At 39.2% G+C, this 23,664-nt stretch overlaps 1 protein-coding gene across 1 annotated transcript in view; it reads left to right on the forward strand.

The window, feature by feature from the left end:
- The window catches only part of unm_sa34860 (un-named sa34860), a 78,199-nt gene that overhangs the window by 48,818 nt on the left and 5,717 nt on the right, over positions 1–23,664 (forward strand). Inside the window, exons 7-18 of the mRNA XM_042508910.2 lie at positions 1,090–1,179; positions 1,389–1,458; positions 1,599–1,701; positions 7,105–7,172; positions 8,005–8,130; positions 8,904–9,089; positions 9,621–9,682; positions 13,726–13,793; positions 13,887–14,028; positions 15,526–15,675; positions 21,093–21,286; positions 22,502–22,666. Of these exons, the coding sequence (XP_042364844.1) occupies positions 1,090–1,179; positions 1,389–1,458; positions 1,599–1,701; positions 7,105–7,172; positions 8,005–8,130; positions 8,904–9,089; positions 9,621–9,682; positions 13,726–13,793; positions 13,887–14,028; positions 15,526–15,675; positions 21,093–21,286; positions 22,502–22,666 (1,424 nt within the window). The remainder of the gene's footprint in view (positions 1–1,089; positions 1,180–1,388; positions 1,459–1,598; positions 1,702–7,104; positions 7,173–8,004; positions 8,131–8,903; positions 9,090–9,620; positions 9,683–13,725; positions 13,794–13,886; positions 14,029–15,525; positions 15,676–21,092; positions 21,287–22,501; positions 22,667–23,664) is intronic.

Below are 23,664 nucleotides of genomic sequence, written 5' to 3' on the forward strand. Positions count from 1 at the left end.
CTACTAAGATTGATTCCAGTCGAGTAGTCCTTTTTTTCTGTGCATTGTGCTTCTGGGAACATTTTGGTCCCCATATTTTGTTGCTGAGTTGGCAGACTTGAAAAATTTGTATGGAAAACAAAACAAATCGTCAAATATTCGTATTGAACAACCAGATCTGATTCGACTGGCATAATTTCAAGTCAGGTACAGCCCAAGTACCTAGAAATGTCACCTCAATGGTAATGTAATTTTACTAATGTAAATTTACTGAAGCATAGTCTAGTATGTAGACTCTGCTTTTATCAATTGTAAACACAGTAATGCAAATTTCATCACCTCTGTTTGATCTTTTTTTTCAGTGTCGTGTTCACCCAAATGAAAATTAATGTTATAATATATAAATGTAATTGCGTTAAATCAGTAACATGTGATATATGTATACTGACTTGATGTTGCTAGAGCAACCCCTATCACCAGTGGATGTTTGCCTTAACACAGTACTTTGTTGTACATATCCAATGTACAATATATTGTAATCTAATTGCAGAATTTTATAGACCAACATTGTTCAAATTGGCCTTCAGAAATACAGTTAAATATACATCCAATTTATCTTGAACTGATAAAACAGAAAGTCTCTTTCATGTAATGGCGCTATAGCTATGTGGGGTTTTTTTTTCCTTTTACTTTCCTTTTTTGTTAAGTTGAACTTGTATAGAGACAGCAATTTGATGCTTCTATTCAGATCATTGTTCCTGTGCCCTTCCTCTTTTCTCTCTTTCATCCTCTGCTGTTGTCTTTTCTGGGAAGGTCAGAATAAAGGTATACAGGAGAGCAGAGCAGGGTTTGTGGTCAGTGGTTAGCTAATGGCTTCTGGCTAATGGAGGGGACATTTAGCTGTGTTTAAACCTGATGTGGTTACAGTTGGGAAACTGATCCTTGCACACATGCACTTAGACACACTCCCACACGTACTACAGGTTGCTTAGCCATAAAAATGTGCGGAAGAAAAAGGAATTATAGAGCAAATAATCATCAGAGCTACAAAAATATATGTAAGGCAAGTGACTGAATTACAATAACCCCCCTCTCCCCTTTCCCTCACAGGAGCAGGACTCCAGTTACACCATTATAAAATCCAAGGAGACGGAGATGGTGGTGGAAGGCCTAAAGCCATCATCAGTCTACATCTTCCAGGTCAAACATGCCTCCAAAAAATTTTAAAATGCCATTGATTAATAATAATATGAAGACGATAAGCACTAGTCAGAGATGAGAAGAAGAGAATAAGCAACTAAAGAGGCTGGATTAAAGCCATGTGTAAAGCATATGTATATATATATATATATATATAGAGATATTTAAAAAAATATTTAAAAAAAAAAAGCTCTTGTATTGCATTGCAGGTGCGAGCCAGAACCTCAGCAGGCTATGGCGCATTTAGCCGCCGTTTTGAATTCCAGACCAGCCCTTACTGTGAGTACAACCAGAGAGTGCGTGAGCATGCAAGTTCAACTTGTACATGTCTCCCACCTGCTTTTGGAGGCTGCATGAACAACAGATGCCAGGTGTGGTTTTGTGTATTTATGTCTAATTCCACCTCTTTTTTTTGGCAGTAACTGCGACCAGCGAGCGTGCTCAGGCTTCCATAGTAGCCGTGGCCATCACATTGGCTCTAGTCCTACTGGCGGTGGTCGCTGGATTCCTGCTCAGTGGACGGTAAGATACAAATACACACCTGAAGGAGCATAAACACAACAGGAAGTTATGTTTACAATATTTTTTACATGTGTAACATGTACATTTTTCTCCTTTAAAAACACAAGTGATTATGATATCTGAAATAGTAATTTATGCAAGTTTTTACTGACACTCGACATCCTCTTATCTTTGAAGTATGTGACATTATTGGGTGATGAGAGTAAACTTAAAGACATTGTTAAAGATGAACCGATTTCAATTTTTTTCTGAATTTTAAGGAATCTAACATGCCGTAATTCACATTTTGGCCAAATCTAATTTTCTGTCATTTTAAGAACTATAACATTCAGCAAACAGAGACATGTTTATAACTTTTCTTTGATGGAAAATTCAGTTGTATGCTTATAATAAAAATTTGCAAGTTGAATAACCTTTAGATTTCCCCCAAACCGTACCAGGTTACAGGATCTTCTCTTGCTCAAACTCAAAATAAAAAGTGCTCCAGGTGATTAGATAATTTATCTATTTTTTTTGTTTGTTTCTTTTTACTTCTCAAAACGAAACAGGTGGAACAGATCTGTGCTCAAACTAATAATATATCAGAGAAGAAAAGTCAGAGAAAATATTCTGTGGTTATAGGCCTGTTATAGAGTATATATAGATTGTTAACTAGGGATGGGTATAATTAAGATTTTGACGATACTACTGTTCTTATCGTTACTGCCAGGCTCAGACACAGAGAGCTCTCATGATTGAAGAGTGAAAATGCATCATAGACGAATGTATTAATCTAACTGCAAATTAGAAATGGAGTTGGTGAGATAAAAAAAAAAAAAAAACAGTATGAGATGATGTTTATGTAACCTAAGTAACCAAAAAATGTATTCTGGTAATTTCTCCAATTTCTCCACCTGTAATTTCTCCAATACCAACTGCAGAACATTGGAACTCCGTTAATACTACAGTCTGTAATAATTCTGCACTGTTTAATGTCAGGTTTTTAATCATATGTGTGTGTGTGTATTATGAATTAATATGTATTTACAAGAATGTAAAGGTTTGTGTACATACAGTGGGTTGTATATTAAGAGGAGAGGAGAGACTCCATGTGGCTGGGAAACGAGCCAATCACTGTGATTACTTTGAAAAACATGCATGGGAATGAATTACAGAGTTTTCCCTGATGGTCTGAATAAATCACTTAAACCATCATGCAGCACATGCATGTAAATTTGATTGGTGCAGTTTCAGCTATATCTGAGACTGACTGGCTGATTACCGTTTCATGGCCAATTGAGCTGAAAATCATCCGAATTGGTGCTTCTCTAGACTTTGCTCTCTTCAAGTAAAAAAAACCCCACTACATTTTACAAACACAGGACACTCTGACTTAAATTTTTCACATTTTTCTCATACTGTATGTGAGCTTAGTCATAGGACATCCCCTTGTCCTCTTCTGACCTGTTGCTCACGAATAAAAATGACCAAATATCAAATCTCATTTGTGACCCAGATATTTCTGCATTGTTGAGCAGCATTATGGGATTATATGCACAGCCTGGGGTTCCAGATTTGTAATAGTTCAGGATTAAGGGTTGCTTTTTAGGTTATAGCTTTAGGGTTGATGCACAAAAGCTAACAGAAACTCCTCAAGTCCAGTGACACAACTTTGCTGTTACTCATCCACATTTAGCACTCCATATAGTACATTACATGCTGCATTAATGTTGTATCTGAATGCCTCTGGGCTCGTTTGACCTTCACTTAACCCAGTCGTGTAATTGGTACAAGCAATTTGCCAATATCGTTTTCACATATGCACGCAAACATACTCAAATGCGAATGCTATTTATAGCAGGGAAAGCTTTTAAACCTTAGAACTCCAAGCAAATAGGCTTGATTTCTTTCAAAGACAGAAAAAGAGCAGCAAATAAGAAAAAAAGAGACAACCTGAAAATTAGCATTAAATGAGTAAAAAGTACAAAATTTGTAAATTAATAAATGCATTTAAAATAAGAAAATGACCCGAGAAAGTGCTTAAAATCATAATAATTCTGAAACATAATTTTAAATATGAAATCATGATATTTAGCTACAAATATAGTTTTTCCTTAGTTTTTTTCTTTTTTTCCCCTAAACATTGTAAAATACTTGTGTTTGAAAGAAATTAAGCTAATGTTCTCAGATTTGAAAGTTTAAAACGCTTGTTGAAGACATCTGAATGCAGCAAGTAGATGTCAATCCAGGTGGTAGAGTTAAACGCATGCATTTCAAATACATGCAAAGCAGAATAAAAAGTAAAGCCTCTTTAACTCATATGATCTCATGTCCTTACAAGTCCCTTTCAACTAATTTGTCTCTTAAAGTTCATTGAACTCTTGAACTTTTTTGTGCCTCATTTCATCCTCCTCGAATTTCCTTTGATGTGTATATAATTGAGTTAATTATCAGCCATATACTGTATATCCAGATGCCTTAACTGAACCATAATTAACTTAACTGAGGGCAGTATTACAAAGCTTAAAGTATCATTTCAGATTCACATTCATGTTCTGATGGTCTGCTCATCCAGTCATCTCTCATTCATGCATTTGTAGTATTGATCTTATGTCCATTGATCTGTTCATTCATGTTCTTTACCCATCCTTCATTCATAGAAACCTCCATCCCTTATAAGTGTTAGGTCATAATTCTAGTTATTAATTAAATCCTCATGCAGTGATATATTCACAACGATGGTGAAAATGTAGTTATTTGAATGAATGGTAAGATGGGTGGACAGTGGGAGCTCTAGTGATGTTAAAGAATTAAAAAAGCAAATCAGTGAGAAACATGGGTGGTTTTGGTTTAGCCGAATAGGGATGAGAATCGCTCCGGTTTGGTGTGGGGGAGGAGAGATGGAGGAATGCCAAATTTTCCAGTGATGGATTTGGGACACAAGCACCACAACCCCCTCCAACCACTGTATTCCAGCCTCCCCCTTCTCTCCGCCTGCATGTGACCCTCCAGACTCCACACACATGCACAGACATCCAACACACATGTGTAGACACACGCACATACGCCCTGATGTATGCATGCATGCATGGGTTAACACACACAGACACACATGTAGAAAGTTGCAGGGCCGGCTGGGCATGTGCGTGCTCAAACCCCTTGACTCAACAGATCCGGCAAACTAAACACCCTCAGGCAGACACACATGTACAAAATCGCACGCACACACAGACTCCCCTCCCCCAGACTATCCAGCTGCCCATACCGAACCCCTCCAGCCAAGTCTGGTTGTCCTACAGAGAGCTGTGATGAGAAGACTTAGACATGACCCCTGTGTGTGTGTATGTGTGTTTGTGTGTTGTCAGTGTGTTAGTGCACTCCAGCTTTTGTCTTTAAGAACTGCAAGATGACGAGAACTTTGCCATCTAAAACATTTGGTTTTATAAATGCAGTAAAGTAAATGAATAGTGTGTGTGAGTGTGTGAATGAGGGAATGAGTGAATGAGTGCGTGCGTGCCTGCGCGCGTGCGTGCGTGCGTGCATGCATGCATATAGGATCAAGTTCAAAATCAATCCTCCTGTTTAATCTGGGTCATCTGTGATTATCTCTGATGCTGCTTGTCTAAATATTGAAATACGGAAGCTTTGTACACACAGACCACACACACACACACACACACACACACACACACAATAACCGTGCAATAAACAAATGAATGCAGGTTTTGGCCTATACATCAGGGGATGCACAGACATTTGCATAAAGGGATAGGAAACTTCACCCACAAAATTACCATTTGTTTATCAATTAGTCGTGCTATCTTACCTTAACTTTGCAAAGAAAACTACAGAAAATAGTGAATATTTTTGATTTATTGATTGATTGGGGACACTATTTAAAACTGAACTGAAAGTGAAACTTGTCTATGCAAAGTCAGGCTTTAGTACTAAGTTTTGGCTGTGCTCTGTAGTTCTGTGAGGTGTTTCTTCAAAGAATTTATTTTCTATGCCTTTTTTCTTTGCTTGACCAAAAATAACCTTTACCGAAAAGTGCAAGACTGCTTTCTACTGCCAAAAGTCAGTTGATCTGTTGACAAGGGCTTTCTTGGAAAATTATATTCTTTGAAAACTGCAGTCCTTTGCTAATGTCTAAAAGGCTGGTAGGTTTCAGCATTCTCAGCAACCTTCAGTTGTAGGTTAGCAGAACCTATAAGGAAATAAAAACGCTTGTGTTGCACTCAAATCCATGTGTGACTGAGTCACGTGTTTGTGCCAGGGTTTGCTGCTCTGTGTCATGGTATCTTTGCTGGGATCTCTATCTGTTAGACTTCCTACTCTGTGAGCGAAAATGTCACATACAGTAGATAGCTGCATACAGTGCTATGTGCAACCATATATTACTACATGTAAAATGCTGCTCCTGTTAATAGACCAGATCAAACTGAACCCCAGATATAACTTGGCTCTCAAAGTAAATGTTGTTAATTGGCATTCAGCTTCACAGAGGTGGGACCAATCCATTGTTTTGCAGGTCACAAGTCCCAAGTCCCAAGTTCTTACCAAGTCCTGATGCACTCTTCAATACAATATGTCCAATATGTAATTTAGTTAGTTTAGTTAAAATTACTTAGCTGTTAGGATAATGTTAACTATTGTAATTTGAGCCATGAGTTACCTTTTTTTGTGCAACTTCGAATGTCGAATTAAGTTTGTAGTTGTTGCATCATCTTTTATCATTTTTGACCTGCATATTTTGCAAACTGCAATTTTGTTACTTGAACTAAATTACCTTTGGTATCATTTTTCCCAACTAGTGCTCAGAAACATCATATGGTTCTCTTCTGCAGCTTGATTATTCTGTTGGATTGGTTTAAACACAGTGGATCATTTGGGGAATTAAAGGGCGACTAGATGTGCTTGAATAGTTGATGCATGATAATTCAGGAAATGAAGGGAAATAAACTGATTTGCGGCATACTTTTTAAAGCATAAACTGTTTAATATTTCGACTTAGGAATAGGTTTCAAGCCTTTTCAAGTCAAAAGGCTCAAGCCCAAATTAAGTCACTGGTCATTGATGTTGAAGTCCAAGTACAGTTGCAGTTTTTTTTTTCTGAATGTGTCAACTAGGTTCTTAAAAGTCATCAGATTTGTGACTCAAGTCTGACTCAGGTCAAATTCATTTTACTTAAGTTCAAACCTTTACAACCTCATTTGTACCACCTTTTTATCAGTGTTGATTTACAAGACCTTTTCATGACATGTTGCGGTTACTATGTCCTCTATCTGTAAATTATCAGCATGTGTCATTAATACAAGTGCTTTTCTGCAATAAAAAAAACGCCAGTCAGTGCCTTTGCATTTGGACATACCAATATTGTGGCATGACATTGATGCTAATGTGTTTATGTGTCCCTCCTCTCAGGCGGTGTGGCTACAGCAAAGCAAAGCAGGATCCTGAAGAGGAGAAGATGCATTTCCACAACGGTCACAGTAAGTTAAGAAAGCCCAAACTCATTCTGTATATGTGTGCCTGTGTATGTGCACGGAAGTTCATCCAAAGTTTCCCAATACATGTACAGTATAGGGTTCAGACAGCGGTCATGTCTGTATGAGTTTGTTCATCCCCGTAAGGTCCACTCATGTGTGTGTTACAAGTACAGTTAACAATGTTTTGTACTGGGAGCTATTTTTTGAATGGCACAGCTACAGACCAGCTCCATAGCAGCCATGTTGGCAGACACACAAAGCTATGGTGATTTATAGACTGTGACAGCTTAATATATTTGGCCACATTTTTGGCATAGTATCCTGCTATCCATCTGCTGGCGTCAGAGCCGAGCGTGACGGGTACATCAGCTCAGCAGAAGTCATGAAAATGCAACAGTGCCAGTATGTGTGGTATACTGCCACTTTGAATCATACGATTAAAGAAAATATTTTAAAATTAATATTAATTACTTATCATGCCCACAAAGAAGGATTGAAAGAGTGTCATTTTTGATGAAAATTAAATACATGAATCGTTGTATTTTGTTCTCTAAATGAAGTATTTTAGGTAGTACTTTAAGTATGAGCAATATCTTGGGCCAGAGGTATTATGTTTTGGGTTATTTCGTCCCATTCTTAGGAAAGCAATATCCCAAAACTGGAAATTCTTCAGATTTATTTAAATAACCCTGTTCCGCAATTTATTTTTGATTAGTTCTTTGTTTTTTTTAGTATACATTATGTATGCATTGTATTGTGGATACAAGCCTCAATAAATGTTAATGATGCAAAATTACATCTAAATGTTAATGATGTTATGCATGTGTGTCTGCAGTAAAGTTCCCAGGGGTGCGCACCTACATCGACCCCCTCACTTATGAAGATCCCAACCAGGCAGTGCATGAATTTGCCCAAGAAATTGACGTCTCATTCATTTCCATAGAGAGGATCATTGGAGCTGGTGAGTCAACTCTCTGAGCCTCCCTCCCTGTCAGCCTGTGTGTTTGTTAGTGTTTTATATATACACTCTGGTGTGATACACTCTGTCAGTTTAGGGTTGATTTGGCCACACAGAATATGTTATTGTTTATACTGAAGTAAAGCTGTTCAGTCAAGCATGCTCATGTAAAAATACTCTTATCCTATAACAGCTTAATTTCAAACAACACTGTATAAAAACACCAATTTACAGTAACAGCAGTAATGAGTCTTGCCTAATTTTGTCATTACAGAATTTCCTCATTACTTCTACAAGAGGGTTTAATAACCTGCATAAACCTGTCACATTGATAATGGCCCATTTATGTATCAACGCACCTTCACAGACACACAATTAAGCCATATACTGTACTAGAAAATGACAGCTGTAAATGGTGATTGTGCCCTGCTGACAAACATGTTGATTTAAAACATTTGGGCGCCCCACAAGCCTCTTAGCTGTGCAGCAGTAAAACAGGCCCTTCAGTATGACACTTTTTTTGGTTTCTAGGTTACTATCTGTTGTAGTAATAAGCACTGTGTTGAGCGATGCTTGCCTGATATTTATACAGAAGTCATTTGGTGGTATTGTGGCACTGATCCAAACATAATACATGAATTGCAATGGGTGGTAGTGGTAAATAATAGAAAAATAATGTTTTAGCTATGAAAGGCTTTATTTCATCCTTGGACTTCTGCAAGTCAAGGTGGGCTGAAATGTCGAGGCCACAGTAAAGCTCTGTCTCTTTGCCACAGGGGAGTTTGGCGAGGTGTGCAGCGGACCGCTGAGGCTGCCCGGAAAGAGAGAGATCCAGGTCGCCATTAAGACCTTGAAAGCAGGCTACACAGAGCAGCAGAGACGTGACTTCCTGTGGGAGGCGTCGATCATGGGCCAGTTTAACCATCCAAACATTATCCGTCTGGAGGGCGTTGTCACCAAGAGTGAGTCATCAGCGTGTCTGTTTCTAGTCAGACTTTGCACTACTTTTGTTTTGCTTTTTGGCTGTGAGCCCAAGATTTGCCCTGCAAAATGTGTCACAATGCAGATTACCGGGACTTTTCATATGGCAGTTGTGCTGTGAAGATGTTTAGGAATCTCAAGCTCAACTTGTCAGACTCTGCTCTGAATTCTTTAGTCTGTAAGCTGTACTTTGTCAGGGTTTTTTAACAGCCATGAGACTCAGCTGTTCTGCATCAGTCAAGTTCTGATGTGCTCTGACAGCTTCAGCTATGGTTTATAAAGCTCAGCTATACTTTGAGCTGTACTTTTGAAATGACCTTTTTCTGACTCGTACATACCGTTTTGTCATCAAGTCTTACACTAATAACAAAATGAAATGTAACATGTCAGAAAGTTCCTGTATTGCCAATCTGAATACCTGAAATGTCTGAAAAGAATGCAAGCAAGCATGTTTCTTTGTTCATGTATTGTTGTTTTTATAGTGAAGTATGTTCTCGTATTTTGCTTCTCAGGCAAGCCAGTGATGATCATCACTGAGTACATGGAGAATGGATCACTGGACACTTTTCTGAAGGTAGGACAAAGGGGGGCAAGGATGCTTAAAAGGACCTGCTCATTTTCATGTTCATCTTAGTATTTTGGTTCCTAAACAGTTTATTCTCTCTAAACTATCTGTGCTGGAACACCTGCACTCACGCTCTTTTTGAGAAGGCTCAATTTTAGCTGCTCTTTCTTTAAGTCCCCCCTCCCAAAAAAGCCTAGTCTGCTTTGATTGGTCTGCATTTCCAGTTCATACGTAGCTTACCATCTCTGCACTGTAACATCAGCCGTCCCTTTCTACCAATAAAAACTTCCAAACACAACCACTCATCTTCTAATGGGAGTATGATCTGAAATCAGGGAGAATTAAAGAACATCAGGAAGTGGATGAGCACTGGAAAGAGTAGGATACTAATTATAGGAAGGAGGCAGTGGATGAAGAGGATGATAGACTATTTGAAAAAGCAAAAGGATAGCAAGAAAGCAAGAGGGTAAGGAAAACTGCCATTGATTCTCAAGAATCAATCAGAATTAACTGTTTCTGTAGCATATTTGTGGTATATGGAAATGAAATGGAGTCAGACATAGATCAGTGGCGAATGGGCAGGGGTGGAGAGCAACTACTGGCTGATATACAAAATTGGGAAGACAATTACCACAGGGGTGGGAAAAAAAACAATTTAATGCTCCCGAAAGAAAAATACATTTATGAGAGCTGCTTGTGATGGAGATAAACAACTGTGGGAGAATATGTCCACCAAAGCTGTCATTATTCCGGTACAAAGCCTCACCATTCTACACACTCAAGCAGAAATTAACGAGATGAATATGTGATAGTTATATTCTTAGCCAGTGTTGTGCAAAAGCTCCTGACTGTGAGCAGCATAAAGTCAGCAGGTGTCAAAGTGACATCTTTCAAGGGCGAAGCGAAGTTCCTTATTTGTGTATTCAGGCTGAAGTGAGTATTATTTCTCTCAAGAATTTAGGAGAGCAACAATAAATAATATGGAATAATCACAGGAGCTCAGTGTCCATCTGAGTGTGTGTACATGGTCCAGATTTTAAACTTACTCTAAATGTTTACCGGCTGAGAGACAGATCACTTTGCCAGGAAATTTGAAAGACATCTGAGCACTCAGGGCTGAAATCACGTCTGTGCTGTCTAGACAATTTGGACTTCACTGAGTGGAGAAGGTGGACTGTAATGAAGGCTGGCAAACCTCTGAATTAAGTGATCCCTCTCCAGAGCACTTAAGTCTATTCACTGGTTACAATGGCAAGATGCTCAGTTGGCGGACAAGGCTAAGTCCTTCACGAAAAAAAAAGGGTAAACCCCTGCAGCAGATGGCTTGTGGAGAGATGAGAGAAATAAGGTCATGCGTTTGCATGATGGTATCAGCATATTTCAGAGCAACATTTATGAAAATTTGGGTAAAGTGAGAATAATATGATGATGTTTGGAGGTGGATCAAACACCTTTTCCTGGACAAGATGTTCTCAGCCAGTCTATGTGGACACTGTGAGACAAAAGACAGAGGAAGGATGTGCTATGGGGCTGTGGTCAGTGGAAACAGCTGACCGTGTGTGCCTTTGGGAGTAATCCTGGATGGCAGAGGAGCTGGGAGACCAGCAGGCGGAGCAGCACAGACAACCCTGTGAAGTAATTACATGGATGGCTGGTGCACTGAGGCTGGTATAAATGACAGCCATGAGAGAAGCAGGAGCTGGACTGGCTCCTGGATTAGGGGGTCACAGCTATGGACAATGCAGTATAAGTCTCATAACTCACATCTTTGGCTTAACATCTCATTTCACATGTAAGTGGGATGTTCTGCCACTGTGCATGGATGGGGAAAGTAGTTGCAGTAGTGATAAAAACTGAGGTTTAAAGCATGAGGAAAGTAGGAGAGCTACATGTCTGCTGTCGAAATATGGAGAAAGGATGAGGCGAGAGTTTGGTTGTTAAAATTTGAATGGGACAACTCTCGGGCTCAACTAACAGTCAGAGTGCTGTATTTGGGAGTAAACTAAGAGGAACCCTGGTAGATGGGTTTTCAATAGGATGTGAAGAGCCAGCCAGCTCCCACTGAATAAACAAACACAAAAATAACAAACAACAAACAAAAATATTTTGTTCCAACCTGTAGGTACCTTTATTATAAAGCACTGCCCTCTTGTGGCTGTAGTAATTATTACAGAAACCAAAGAGGAAGAGAAGTAATGTAGCGTGAAAAGCGACAAAATCAGCATAATGTTTGAACAAATGTAAAAGAAGGCCCTAGAGCAGCATGTCAAACTGGTCCACAGGGGGGCCGGTGTGGCTGCAGGTTTTGTTTCCAACCAAGTAGCAGCACACCAGACTTTCATTTAATCAGCTGATCTCCGTCTTCAGACAGTTGATTGGTCAAACTGTGTGCTCTTGGTTGGTTGGCACAAAAACCTGCAGCCACACCGGCCCCCCCGTGGACCAGTTTGACATGCCTGCCCTAGAGTGTGTGGGAAGGGAGTGGGATGAGTCAAACAAACACAGGACTTAACCCAGGAGATCAGTCTTTGTGCCCAAAGTCAATGTTGAATTCTTTTAATAACAACATGGCCTGCTATGCTAGCATGTGTAGCATGCTGTGCTAGTGACATACATAACAAATGATACGTTAATGTAAAAAGGACTAATCTAAGGCAAAACAATGATGTTTTCCTTAACTTAACCATGTATTTTTGTTGCCTAAACCTAACCAGGAAGTTTTGAAGTAAAACTGAGAATGTTTTATAATCTTAGGATGTGTTTAAAACTGCAACCATTAAATTGATAAATTTTTAAAAAAGTTTGTGGTACTGGTGAATTTAGCTTACCAGATCTCTTAAGCTCGCTCTTTTTTAGTCTAGCAGCTTCCACCTACATTAGCTGCAAAAAGCGTATCAGAACCTGAGTTGCATTGTGGATAATTAAGCAATGGTAAAGAGAAAGCATTTTCTGTCCTTGGCAAAAAGTTCTTTGCCCCATCGTCATTTTTGCCTTGGTTATTAAAGAGAGCTAATTATTAACACAGGAGTGTGGAGATTTGAAGGTCACACAAGAGAAGGTTAAGTCATGGCTTTAAGTGAGGAATGAGAAAGTGGCCGTGACTTGCTCAAGGGAGTAGCGGCTCTGCTGGTGTCTGAACCAGAGGCAGAGATTTCATAAAACATGGTGTGACTGTGGACAGCAGAGCAGCAACAAGCTCTGGGTAGGATCAGAGGAATTGCCCGTCGAGCAGGGGAGCAACTGGCAAAAACACGTGATTATTCGATGGTTATCATCATTGCCATGAGATGTTGGAAATTATAATCATTAGAGATACATTAATAATTAAATTTTGCTGGAATGAGGAGCATAAAATGAGAGTCTGATGCAGTAATGTGCTTACCCTCAAAATCTTCCACTAACATAAAATCGTGAGTGAAAGTTGGATGTGCAGAGGTGTGTCTTTGTTGCTATACTATAACTTATAGTAATTGGCTTTTTGGCATTAATGGCTGTGTGGCTTTCATGCTAGAAGACAACGCGTATATGGCTGTTAACAGAATGCTTAGCCATCATTTTCCAATGTAGAGGTCATACATGTCCTCTATTTTTTGCTTCTCTATATTATATTGCAAGATGACCAAGTTTTGCAGGCTACACAAAGAAAAAAATGCAGAAAAAAAAGATCTGCATTAAACCACAATGTTTCACTGCATTTTTCCGATAATTTTTAATGTAAAACCTCTTGGGAGCACCATTTGCATTACAGAACAAGTGCATTTATAATGCAGAAATCCCCTGCAGTTTAGACACCATCATATTTATTGGCAGATAAATGAACCAAAACGAATATGACTTCTCTTCAGAGTATTTGCAACATTGTGTCTTTATCTGATTTTAACATGTTATGCTGTTATCAAACCCTTTTCCCTCAACTCTCCTTTGAATGCGCTGCGTTCACTGTTCTCATAGACTCTGCACAGCGGTCAGAGATGTTAAAAAACTTGTAAGATACTTTTACCAAATATCATCAAGATAAGTTTTTTTCCTGTTTGTCCCTTCTTTTATTTCAGAAAAATGATGGGCAGTTTACTGTAATCCAGCTGGTTGGTATGCTGCGTGGCATCGCATCTGGCATGAGGTACACATAAACATAAACATACACCTATTACACAACCATTGGGGCAGAGTGTCAGTGTAGGTTTAATCCTATTTATCGTGTTGACAAATGCAGATACCTGTCCGACATGGGCTATGTCCACCGTGATCTTGCAGCTCGTAATATCCTGGTCAACAGTAACCTCGTTTGTAAAGTGTCTGATTTCGGCCTCTCCCGAGTCCTGGAAGATGACCCGGAGGCTGCGTACACCACACGGGTAAGACTGTGCATGTTTATCTATGTATAATAGCTATGTAATTTGTTATTATTATTGTTATTTTGATTGTCAGTTAATCTGTATTGTCTGAGTATTATTTCATGTAATGAAGTCTAAACAGCTGGTCACAATTTCCCAAAGCTCAAGGTGACGTCTTCAAATCACAGAAGGAAGCATACGTCTTCTCGTGGTGGAAAGGCTCGTGCTCGTGACTACACAAAATGTTAACATTAATGGCGTCCTCGGCTGAGCTGTAACATTAGCAAGTTTAGGTGAGCTGTAATTCATTAGAAAGAAAATAGTTTCTACGTGAAACTGCTCACAACAAGTTCTGGGGATTATCTTGAGTAACTGAGCCATCATTTCTGGAAAGACATGTTGCAGTTTAGTTTTTCAAAAGTTTAGAGGGACTAGAGGGACCACTATTGTGTCTTTGAGGACATTTATATTTAATCCAAAGTGTTTCAGCATATTGTGGCATATCAAATTTTGGATTAAGTTGAAAATGCTTACACTGACATCTTGCTCAAACTGTATACGCATATATAGTTGCAATCTCTCTCTGTCACACACACACATACACACATACACACATACACACACACACACACACACACACACACACACACACACACATACACACACACACACACACACACACACAGACGGTAGCAGCGGGTTTTAAATTGAGTTGTGTGTCCCAGGCTGAGTGGCGTCCTGTCAGCCAGAGAGAGGCTCCTTCCTGCAGGAGGAGGGCCAATTAGTACTCAACTCGGTCTCCGCAACACTCAATTAGCACTGAGACTTGCTGCCTTAGTGCCAGATATCCTGTCACTCACCTCACACTGCCAGACTACATCTCTTCTCTCTTTCTCTCTCTCTCTCTCTCTCTCTCTCTCTGTCTCTCTCTCTCTCTCTGATAGAGCAGTGAGAATAACATAATTCGCACCCTTCAAATAATCAGACCCTGAGATATCCCGCTGCTGTGTTCATCAATACTGCATCAAGCTAATTTCACCACTCATCAGCTGAGAACACATTTTCCTCTGGAACGCAGCAGTCATCCTGTGAACTTCTCTATCTTTGCAATGAAAGCGCGATAATGAAGATGAGGAAAGCGAGCAGAGGAATGTCAGACCACCCCCGACAGTTAGGACAGGGAATATGCTAAAGAAAGTGAAATTCGGTATCATGAACGTGTTCCTTAATTGGTATTCATTAGCGTAATTGTGGGTTGGACCACATGCGGCAAAAATGTCTCAATTAAGGTCGGTTCTTGGTTTCTGTCTTCGTGTAAGAAAATGTAAGAAATTTGAATCCCTGTAGCTGTATTTATACAGTGGGAGGTCATTTATGCGTGCGTGGCACTGAGCCGGTGTTGATGTAAACATCTCTAAGTTATTTATTTGAAGCTCCACAACAGATGGATCGCTGGTTATTTAGGACTCCTCTCCTTGTTTGCATCATCTGTTAAATGTTTCTTGCATGTTGTCACAGGGCGGCAAGATTCCTATTCGCTGGACAGCTCCAGAGGCGATCGCTTACAGGAAGTTCACCTCAGCAAGCGATGTGTGGAGTTACGGGATTGTCATGTGGGAAGTGATGTCATATGGAGAGAGGCCATACTGGGAGATGTCCAATCAAGATGTAAGTTTGATGTAACCATGGTTATTTAAAGTAGTGGAATGTAACTAAGTAGATTTACTCAAGTACTGTACCTAATAATGAATTTGAGGATCTTTACTTGAGTCTTTTTTTATGCCAATTCATACTTTTACTCCACTGCATTTGAGAAGGGAATATTTCACTTTTTACTTCACTACATTTATCTGAAAGCTGTAGTTAGTAGTTAATTTACAAATTAAGATTTCTGCATAACAAGTTTATAAATTATGTTTAGATGATGTTGATAATTAAACAACCTGACAGTTTATACAAGTACAGCTGAAACAAGAGGTTGATCAATTAATTAGCCGATTGACTGAGAATGTATTGGCAATGTTTTTTGACAAACAAGTCTTTGCTCACTTATGTTGAATAATTTTGAGTTTAGGGGTGTTTTTTTTTTTATTTAAGTGGATTGGGTACTTTTTCTTTTAATGCTTTAAGTAGGTGTTTCAATCATACCCATTTTATTTCAGTAACATTTTCCAATCAGAACTTTTACTTGCAACAGAGTATTTTTACTTAGTATTTTTTTTTTTACTGTTCTCCCCAAAATTCAACTACCAAGTGGATTTTGTTTTTTACCCTCACAGCAGATGTGAAATTGACAGCTGAGAATACAATTTCACCACAAGGTCCATGTACTTGTGTGTTCATGTGTTTGTGCAGTTGCGATGCAATTGTAGATCTCCTTATTTTCTCACTAATTAACACTATATATCTTGTGTGTTTAATCCATGCAAATGCCGAAGTTTAAACATCACAATTGGCTGTTTCGCAGGGGAGTTATGTGCCGGATTATCTCTTGGCCACAACCAGTAACTTTCTCGAGTCTGGTTGCCTGGCAACCACCCGAAAAAATTGTCTGGCATTTAACAAATGACATATACCATGTTAATTAGGGACTGTAAGAGGTGCTGGTTGGTAGATTTGTTACCATTTATCAGAGCCAAGCTAACTGTTTCCTTCAGTCTCCTGGCTGAGGCTTAATATTTAGCCAACAGCTATGAAAGTGGTATTGATCTTTTCATCTAATTCTCTGCCAGAAAGGGAATATGTTTATTTCAAAATGTCAAAAATTTGTATTAAGGTCCAACCAAAACCAAATCATGACCAAGACCAGACCAGTGCAAGTCCCACACTGCAGGACACACTTATGATAAAGTGTGGAACCTGAGACAGACTGATCTCGAGTACTACAACACCGGTTTTAGGAGCTTCCCTTCATTCTCGTGTACAACTCATCACACTCACCCACCTGAATATAATACAATAAACTAATAAGTTAACAGACAAAATAGATATGCAATTTAATGCCATTACATGAATTTACATGCACAGTATTTGCTTCCATTAAAGTAGAAAATGTTGGCCCAAAGCTGAGTGCATTTTTCCTCAGGGACTTGTGTTTAAAAAAGACAGCCGTGGAGCCGTTGAGGAAGAGAAAGGCATGTAGGTGAAATATACATGTTTCCTGTCAGGAGGCTGAAATAGTGGAGTGCTGTGTGGAGACCTATTAGTATAAATCTATTACTGCAAAGTGTGGACATTGACAATGAATAGCTTCAATGGAAAAACAGAAAGAGACAATGCAGGGTGCAGAGAAAAGGTGTGCGTAAGCAAAAGAGTGAAACAGGTGAATACGCATGGAGGTGCAGAGCTAAGCAGAAAAACACAGCAAGTAAACAAAATGCTGCAATTTTAAGAATATTTGGCTAAATGTAAAAGAATGGTAAATAAGTGGTTACTAGTGGTCGGGAGATGGCGCTTCTCACCAAGTACCCAAATGACCTGCATGTGTCTGAGAGGAAGAGGCTGATGAAAAGAGGAGGAGAGTGTAGCACTTCATTACACTGTAAAATTAGTTGATTTTACTTTAAAAAAAAAAAAAAAAAGAAAAATGCTAGTAAATATAACTATTAATCTTTACTGATGTTTACATCAGTGGTTCCCAACTGGTCCAGCTGCGGGGTCCAGAAGTCATTAGCTCAAGCTCCACACGTAAGATAAGGATGACCACATATTCAACTAATATCACAAAATGTAAATAATACATGAGCTTAGAGTACGATGAAAAAAACATATTGCAAGAATAAACTGCAATTACTTAAACTTTAGTTTAACTTTACTTAAACTAAAGAGCACTGCAGAAATGCTGCAACACAATACAACATGTTAATACTCCAAATAATACCAGGAACAGGGCAATAAGATAGTTGCAGTACTTGAAAAAAAGCTCTCGAATAAAAGCTCTGTGCCAGAAATCCACAGTACATCAAAATAATGTGTGTATGTCACAAACATTACATGTTCACAAGTCACCCACTTTTAAACCATGATCCACCAGTTGGGAACCACTAATTTACATTATATCCAATTTTTAAGTTAACTTAACTTTTTGTCATATGTACTTAGTTTTGTGAAGTTGTTGCAACTTGAATTTGACAGGTTTAATCAGATTAATCTTTTCAAGTTTTTGCAACTAAAGTAAACCAGGTATACTGTGCTATATATCTGTATATATCTGCTGACTGCAAACTAGTCAGTCATATTTGTGTATTCTTAAATTTGTTAAGAAAACAGAACTCTCAGATCTCCTTGCATAATTCGCTAAATCCCAAAAAAGTCAGAATAACTTGGTTTACTGAAGTTGCTAACGCTAAGAAAGAACAAGGTAATTTCCCTTGTCACATTTAAGTTGCAACAACCTGACAAAATTAAGTTATATAGCTAAATTTAACAATTAGATAGAAAATAAACATAAGTTACGATTAATAGTGATATTTATGTTACTTGTTAAAGCAATTGGTTTCCAAGATTATTTTCACAGGGTTATCACGATCATGGAAAACCTGGAAAAGGCATGGAATTAGTCAAAATTAACAAAAGTTTTGGAAAATGTGTGCAAACCTGGTTTTAAGTAAGATCAACTCTTTTGAGCCATGATGCCACATATGGATGAAGGAAAACGTATCATTTGCTTCAGACACCTCACACACGTACTCATTTCCCACCCACAGACACAGGCCACATATGCACGCACAGCCCTCCAGTGACCTCTTCCACCCCTGCTTCAGAACCCTCCCTCCTCCTTTCGTTATTAGGCTGTCTGTCTCAGAGAAGTCTAGAGAGGGGGAAGAGGAGAGGAGGAGAAGAAGAGAGGAGAGGAGAAGACGTTTGATGTTTAATTGAAAGCGTTATGCTGGATTTTCTCTGATCTGTGCCAGAAAGTGCAGGCTCTCACACTCTCTTTCTCTAAGCTCTCCCTCTGTTTCCCATTTCTACCCTTTTTCCTCCTCACTCTTTTCTCTCGTCCCCTCTTTTGTCTCTTGGAATCTCTGTTTGTGTTCTGTTTGTCCGTTTTTTTCTTAATTTGCCCACCTCTCATTTCCCCACCCTCTGATCTTTCCTCCCTGCCAGTCAGCCATGTGTAGCTCTTCTCCCTCTCAGCACGCAGTGATGATTTGATGCCGCGCTCCTCTCTTACGCTTTGGCGCGAGTGTACGTGCCCTTTCATGCATGCATGCGGATTGGAGTGCTATCGCGTCTGTCTTTTGTGTGAATTTGACACAAGCAAAGGCTGTCATGAACTCAACAAATCAATTCCCTCCAGTGTCTTGCACTGGCAGAACTAGGCTGAGAACTCCAGCCTGCTTTTCACTGCGGGGTCTAACGGAGAGAGCCAGGGTTTATTTATTATTCATCTAACTCAATTTCCCTCCCCAAAAAGAACACATTTCTGTGATTCAGTGATGCATCTTGTTACTTGGGGAAATGATTAACCGGGATGTGCAGCGTATCAAAACACAAATAATGCTTTTATGATGTGTTGCTTTGTTGATCCTCGCAGGGGGTTAGTTTTTGCTTGCTAACTTCTTGGAGGTTTGAGTTTGGGGTCAGATAGAGAGCAGGAGCATCCCTGCAGCAAAATATCAGGATTCAGGATTTTGCTTGGGAGATTTGAAATTGGATGTAACAGTACTTTTGCTGAAGTTTGTCGTGGTCCTGCTGTGAAAAGGTTATTACATGTGCAGGCATCAAACAAGTTGTGTCCTCTCCATACCCTGGAAATGATTTGTCGACTTCAGACTTTGTCCGTGCAGTAGATGTCTTACATTTGCTGTCTCTCTTTCTTTCTCAAACTTTTTTTACTGTCTGTCTCTTCGTTTTTATGGCACGAAACATATGTAGTCATATAGAAGTGAACACACAGACACATGAAACATCATATACCAAATGTAGGCTTTGCATCCACCTATCTTATTTGTATTCCATTCACAGCGGCATCAGAGGCACAGTAACCTCATTCTAGCAAATTTTCAAACATCCATATGTTTAACCAGACACACTTATGTCAGGTGAGAAACTCAGGAGTGTAAAAAAAGGAAGGTCAGGGGGAATCTCACTTACCGTGTTACTATGCCACCTCTAAACATGCACTTATCACATCACATCTGTACATATACATGGGTCCAATCACATGAAGACCTTACCAGTCCAACTCCTCCTCTCTACCACTAAGCTTACTAAGTTGTGTCTTTAAAGGGGAACTACATCCATTTTCAAAATTCATACATGTTATTCTTATGGTCTAAAACAGTCCAACATTATTAATAAATGTGTGCAAACAGACTCCAGCAGTGTTTAAATAAAAGAGATGGCCACTGCAGTTTTGCGCTGGTGAAATAATTTCGGGCCATCTCCACAGTATTGAGTTCCTACCCTTAACACCCGTTTGACCAATAGCGAGCAGCGCCACACCATTTGGCAGAAAAAGCCAGCAATTATGACATCAAACCCCCTTGTTATAGCATCAAATATCACATACAGTAGCATTATGAGAACTAACTAAAATGACAGAAACTATTGTTGGGAATGTTTGATTTCATGTTTATTTAGTTTGGCTCGTGTCCCATCCATGAAACATGGAAAGGGCGGGGTTTGTGGCTTATATTGCAGCCAGCCACCAAGGAGCAATCATGATGGTTTTTTTTGTGGGGTGGGGGGGGCCGTCAATTTTTATCATACAGCCTGTGGTTTAACCTGGCCACAAGACAAATTTCCACTTGGGAGCTAAAAGTTCCAGTTGAAAGTTAAAGTTGAAGCTAGAGCAGGCTCCAAGCCATCTTTTCAGAGGAGAGGACTGAGACTCACATGGGGAGTTCACTTCCCTGGCTGGTCTCCGCTCTGCTAGCCCGAAACCTTTTTGTGCTGTCACTGAATACTGGACGTTCCTTTCTCACTCTTTCCCTCCATTCCACTTCTTTTCTCAACTTCTATATGAAGGAAAGTCATTAGTTAGCAGATCCTTTGTGCTGTCCTGAAGTATTGTACCACTTTATGGCTTTTTGAAAACCTAACCTCTATTCGACTTTCTCCATCCCCCTGTCTGTGTGCAGGTAATAAAGGCGGTGGAGGAGAGCTATAGGTTGCCGGGTCCTATGGACTGCCCTGAGGCTCTGTACCACCTAATGATGGACTGTTGGCAGCGAGAACGCAGCAACCGCCCCAAGTTTGATGAGATCGTCTGTCTACTAGACAAACTCATTCGCAATCCCAGCTCATTAAAAAAACTGGTCAATTCCTCACACAGGTATGAACTCTCACCACAAAAAAGCAACATATCAATAGACAGTACAAACAGTAGATGGCCAACTGTTGCATTTATATAAAAATAACATGAATCTTTTTATATTTGAGCATGCTTTTAGGAGATATATGTTGGTTCTTACTTCGTTTTTAAATCTTGAAAATGCATTTTGCTCTAATTGACCTATTCATTTGTTAGAGAGAGTTTTATGTTGGTTTTTACTGACATTTATTTGTAAATGTCAAAAAGGTATTATGCTTTAATTGAACTCTTCATTCATAGGTGACTTAAACCAAGCTCTGCAAGCTAATAGACTTGTTCAGATGGAATGTAAAAAGTGTCTTAATTGAAGTCTTCTGTAGCTGCATAATTAAATCAGGGTGGACATGGTCTCTAACTGCTGCATGCCTGCAAAGTAGAGTAGATAAATAAACAGAATTGGCTCAATTTCCTTAAAACTACACATTAGTGTGAATTGTATTCAGTGGGGTATTTTTTGATAACCGTAGCACTTGAATATTCAATTAGAATTTCCCACTATGTATATGCATTGCATTAGTGTATAATGACATGAAATGGCTGTAAGTGCTCTGCAGCAGACATTTAACCAGACACCCTCATTACCTTACTTTATTTGCGGAGATAATGAAATGATGTGAGTGTTGTCTTTTCTTTTTACACACAGACACACACACAGGAACACAGTTAATAAATCAATGCCATATCTAACAGCCCATGCAATGACATATGACAGTTAGCCAGATTAAAAGGACGCAGCTTGTTCCACATGACACTCCTGTTCTCGCTTCAGCATGGAGAATACTGTTAGCCTGCATGAACATTTCTGTTTGATAGCATGGAAAGCTGTGTTTGTTAGCATGGGGAGTGAGCTGAATGATAAAGAGTTTTGGGTAGACAGCATTTTCAGCTTTGCGTGATGGTGCATAACTAGCATAACGAAGCCTCCCTGGTAACTGTCAGGACTCTTGAGCTCAGCCGTGGGCTTTAAAATGAAGTTGATTGCACAGTATATTCCACTCCTTAATATTTATTATAATGATGTGAAACAGGGCTGGTGCCCAATCCCGAAAAATCCAGAATACTGGTGTCTTTTACTACATCCTGACAATGGATACTGGCTGAAATAATGCATAATTTTGTGTTTCAATTTGATCACTGTCTGTTTTTTTACTTTATTTTTATCTTCATATGTACCAGAGTTTCCAACCTGTTAGTGGAGCATGCCAGTGTAGAGGGGAATTGCAGCACTCGGAGCCAAACCGTAGGGGAATGGCTTGACTCCATCAAGATGGGTCGTTACACTGAGCTGTTCATGGAAGGAGGTTACTCTTCGTTGGAGACAGTGGCTCAGATGACATCAGAGTAAGGCCTCTTAGTACGCACATGCATGCATAAAGACGTCCCAAGACATCTAGGCATGCATATAGTTTTGGTTCAATTCATTCAGGTTTTTAGATACACTATGTCTCTGAAATGTCTGTAAAATTCTATTTAAAACATTGAAATTTGTCATTTTCTTAAAGCAAATACGCCATGTGGTTATCTATTTATACTGGGACAATTCCTTTGTGGTAGAAAGTGGCACTTGCCAAAAATCTGGGGTGGACTGACCCTTTGAAAATGTGAAAACATTCCAGAAAGCCAGTAGCCTTTATAGAACTGAGAACGTTAATAAAGATAAAGCAACGTGATCTTGCGGTAATACACTAAATGACCCAACATCTTAACATCACATTACATGATGGAGGTACATTAATGTGTTAAAATTGCGTGGTTGTGGCATGGTTGGGTTTAGGCAACAAAATTTATTGGTTAACTTTGGACAAAGACTTTGTTTTCAGGTAAAATACCTGTTTATTATGTGTAGGACACAAGTACTTCAAGTTATGTGATACAATTACGCAAACAGTCTCCTGGCTGAAAGTCCTGTGTCTTACGTAGACTTTCTCAGTCTTCATACTACCTGTGGGGTCTTAACATTACCCACCACTAGGGAACTCTAAGGAACCAGGGAAACTGTGTGTCCACCACGACAAAGGCTCCTAATTGACTTTCCATTGGTACTGTTTCTGTGGTGCCTGCACATTATTTAAAACATTACGTGCCACATAATGCAGTGTTTAACAGTTGTGGTCAATTCACGTATTTCTGTGATATCAGGTTAAGAAAGAGATAGCTAGAGGAAGTCAGTATGACCTCTGAATGCATAATTCAGGGACCATCCAGAAACTACAATTATTATGTTTTTGTTTTTTTTAATTGCTTTAATTAGGATAGCTACATTTAACTATATATGTTGATTCTCTTAATTGCAACAACTCTGAGCAACAACATCAGTAAAAATGTCTAGTTGTCTAAAC

Source organism: Plectropomus leopardus, chromosome 20 (genome assembly GCF_026936395.1).
Source record: "Plectropomus leopardus strain MGB_pleo_1.0 chromosome 20, ASM2693639v1, whole genome shotgun sequence".
Taxonomy (NCBI): domain Eukaryota; kingdom Metazoa; phylum Chordata; class Actinopteri; order Perciformes; family Serranidae; genus Plectropomus; species Plectropomus leopardus.